The sequence below is a fragment of the Chaetura pelagica genome, unplaced genomic scaffold (assembly GCF_000747805.2).
Source record: "Chaetura pelagica isolate M959 unplaced genomic scaffold, ChaPel_1.0 scaffold499, whole genome shotgun sequence".
NCBI lineage: Eukaryota > Metazoa > Chordata > Aves > Apodiformes > Apodidae > Chaetura > Chaetura pelagica.
The window spans coordinates 342,012-345,343 of record NW_009954615.1 but is presented as its reverse complement, the minus strand read 5'-3'; the positions used below and the strand labels follow the sequence as shown (position 1 = coordinate 345,343).

Genomic DNA, 3,332 nt, shown 5'->3' with positions numbered 1-3,332 from the left:
AGGAATACAAATGAGGTCAAGCCTGCCATGACCGGGAAGGGTGTGGACAGAAAGCTGTCATAATGAGAGACCTTGGGTCCTGGAAATACCATCATTGCACACATTATTTATGTACAAAGCTCCTGAATCTACATTTTTTTACTTTTACTTCTGTATCAGTATGTCAGTTTCAGCACTACAGTGCCACTGCCTTCCACAGCTGAAAACTGAACTGCAGCTGAGGGTTCTTACCTCTAAAAAAGCTTGTTGACTTCCCCAGGAGTAACTGTAACACAGGAATATAGGTGGACTTTTCAGGGGAAGCATTCCCTTTTCTCTCCTCCAGCATGATGGGGACATGTAAATGAAATAATGTATCCTGTGAATTAGGCAAAGTAACCTCAGGATGCCCAGGTGGAGGTAGGGAACGCTGGAGGCACTTGCCATAGCTGAAGTTGGAAGGAGCCTCTGGCAGTTGTCTTGGGGTAGCTGAGGTTGGAATGAGCCTCTGGCAGTTGTCTTGCCCCTTGGCCCAAAGCAGGGTGACCCAGAGCAGTTTGCCCAGGGCCATGTCCACCTGGGCTTGAACCCCTTCTGGGATGGGGGAGGTTCCACAGCCTTTCTGGGCAACAGAGCAGAAAAGGGCTTTTCTGTATGTTTAAGTGGAATTTTCTATGTTGTATTTTTTGTCTGCTGCCTCTTGTCATGTTGCTGGAGAACACCCAGAAGACCCTGGCTCTGTCCTGTTTTCCACCCCCATCAAGTGTTTATGTCCCTTGCTCACATCCCCTGAGGCTCCTCTCTTGAGGACACCCAGTCTCAGCCTGGCCTCACATGGTGGATGCTCCAGTCCCCTGGATCTCAGAGCCCCTCCACTGCTCTGGCTCCAGGATGTCAATCTTTTCCAGAGCTGCACACAGCACTCCTGATGTGGCCTCCTGAGCAGTGGCCAGAGCAGAAGGATAACCTGCCTCACCCTGCTGGCCATGTTCTTCAGGAGCCCAGGATGCTTTTTGTTCCAAAAGTGTTGGCTTATAGACAACTTGTCCCACTCCCAGGTCCCTTTTTACTGACCTGCTCTTTAGGCAGGATTCCCCAGCCTGTCACTGCAGGACTTGTCATTTACCCTTGGTGACCTTCGTGCCCACCTCTCCAGCCTGCTGAGGCACCTCTGAGCAGCAGCACAGCCCTCTGGTGCACAAGCCCCTCTTCCCAACTTTGCATCCTCTGCCAACTTGCTGAGGGTGCTCAGTGTCCCATCAGCTCTTGCCCTGTATTTGGTTAAAATGCAGTATTCCTGAGGACCTGAGAAGGGAAACAGGGCTTCAGCCCTGGCTCCACCAAGAAGCCCACTGTGGGTTGTGGATAATTGCTGCTGAACTGGAAGCAGCACAGAGGTGTCACAGCCAGGGCTGGGCTGTTGCAGGTGTAGCTGAGGTGGGTTTTCCACAGCATTGTAGTGCAGTCTGTAAGTCCAGATGGGACAACGTGACATGACAGTTTATGCAAAGGCTGCAGATTTGTACACTACCTTTACTACTCTCTTTTTAACGCTACCTTCATACCTGAGCTTGTGCAGAGCCTGCCTGGGTGCTCTGTATCACAGCCCCAGCACTCCTGGCCACAGGGGTGAGCTCTGAAGGTGGCTCAGGTGGCTCTGCAGCCTGGGTGTAGATAGGCTCCAAGTTACTGTCCAGTATTGCTGTGTGCTCCTTCCCTGCTCTTTCAGGTAGGTATATAAGATGTAACTTTATAAAACAAGGTGCAGAGCACCCAGAATTAATACTAGTCAGCAGAGCAATCAGAGGTGTGATTCAGACAATCATTTGGCTCCGATACATGCAAGTACCCTGGCTTGAGCCCAGGATGGAGAGGAGCTGTGGAAGCTGAGAGGACGTTAGTGCAGCTTTCAGAAGCCAAGGTAGTTGAGGTTAAAGTAGTAGTTGAGATGAAAGCAGATGCCTTAAGTAGCTTTTGCTGTTATGAATTTGAGCGTTGATTGTTGTAGCTGTTGAGTCTGCTCAGTTTTATGTTCTGTGCAGAGCTCTGTGACTTACCTCAGCAAGTTCAGAAAGACCCAGGGTATCCTCTGAGAGGTGGCTTCAGCCACACAGTCATGACCATTCTGACACAACCTTTTGGGGTTTTTTTTGTAGATACAGGTATTGACTTTCCAGAATGTTTGTTGGATATGAAGATTCCGAGGACACAGAAGGGTATGAAGATGAACTTTACCATGAGGAGTCATCCAGTGAGCAGAGCATTGACAGTGAGGTGGAATTTCATCTCTACAGCCAGATCCACTATTCCCAAAATCTCGGAGAAATCAGCACGCTGGAAATGGATGAGGAAGCTGATGCTGCAGGAGTCACGGGTCACAGTTCAGTTCTGGCTGAGCAGCAGCACGAAGACAAGAAGGTGGCTGACCTGGCGGGCCATGGTGACCCCGAGATCATCGTTCTGTCTGACACACCAGATGAGGACAGTGTCTACAAAAGCAAAGCAAAGAAGTCAGCCAGCTCTTTAGCTCGCAGTAAAAGACATTCCCCTCCAGGATCTTCCACACCAAATCCTGCCGAAGCTGTCGGATATCACACCCTGTATCCTGCTGGATCAGGCACAGGCATTGCAAGGCAAAGGAAAAGTCCTAGCGGGAAGCTTAACCCAATTAGTTCTGCTGGAGCTCAGGCCATCCAAGACGTGCTGGTGATCGATGACAGCTCGGAGGAGGAGAGCTTGATATCTGAGAGTGATCCTGTGGAGAGCTGGATGCTGCTGGGAGCTGGGGCAGATGACAGAGATGAAGATATAATGCTGAACCTGGAAGGCTGTGCAGCTCCTGCCAGCGAAGGTTAGTGCCTGTTGTAATCACTCGTTTATCCTTCTCTGTGTGGGAGGATCCCTCTGCAACGATATGGATGTCAGTGTTTGAAAAGAAAGATAAGCAGAGAGCAAATTGGAGTGTGTCATGATGGGTAGAGAACTGTGATGGAAGGAATAGCCATTTATTTATGCCATTTCAGTGCCATTATTTCAGCTGTGTCGTAAATGGCGTTTTTGCTGGTAGAAATTTGTAATATCCAAGTGTTTCATGCTGTGAACTTTCCAACTTCCCCGTGTACTTTGTAGTCCTAAGGGCATGGAAGAAGTTGCAGGGAGCATGGGGAAGGGCAGGTGAAATAAAGAGGGAATACAAGGTTTTCTTGTTGTAAATTAAGGAGGTAGGGAAAAAAAGAGGACTAAAGACATAAAGCTAATCAAAGGTAGAAACTGCATAACAATAAAAGGTTTGCTGCAAAGTGCTGCAGGTTAGGAAGGTAAGGGGTGCTCCTAACCCAGACAGCAATGTCACT

At 49.1% G+C, this 3,332-nt stretch overlaps 1 protein-coding gene across 1 annotated transcript in view; it reads left to right on the top strand.

The window, feature by feature from the left end:
* The first annotated feature begins 2,157 nt into the window (after positions 1-2,157).
* ZCCHC7 (zinc finger, CCHC domain containing 7) overlaps positions 2,158-3,332 on the top strand; it is a 106,793-nt gene continuing 105,618 nt past the window's right edge. Inside the window, exon 1 of the mRNA XM_010005526.1 lies at positions 2,158-2,830. Coding sequence (XP_010003828.1) covers positions 2,158-2,830 — 673 coding nt within the window. The remainder of the gene's footprint in view (positions 2,831-3,332) is intronic.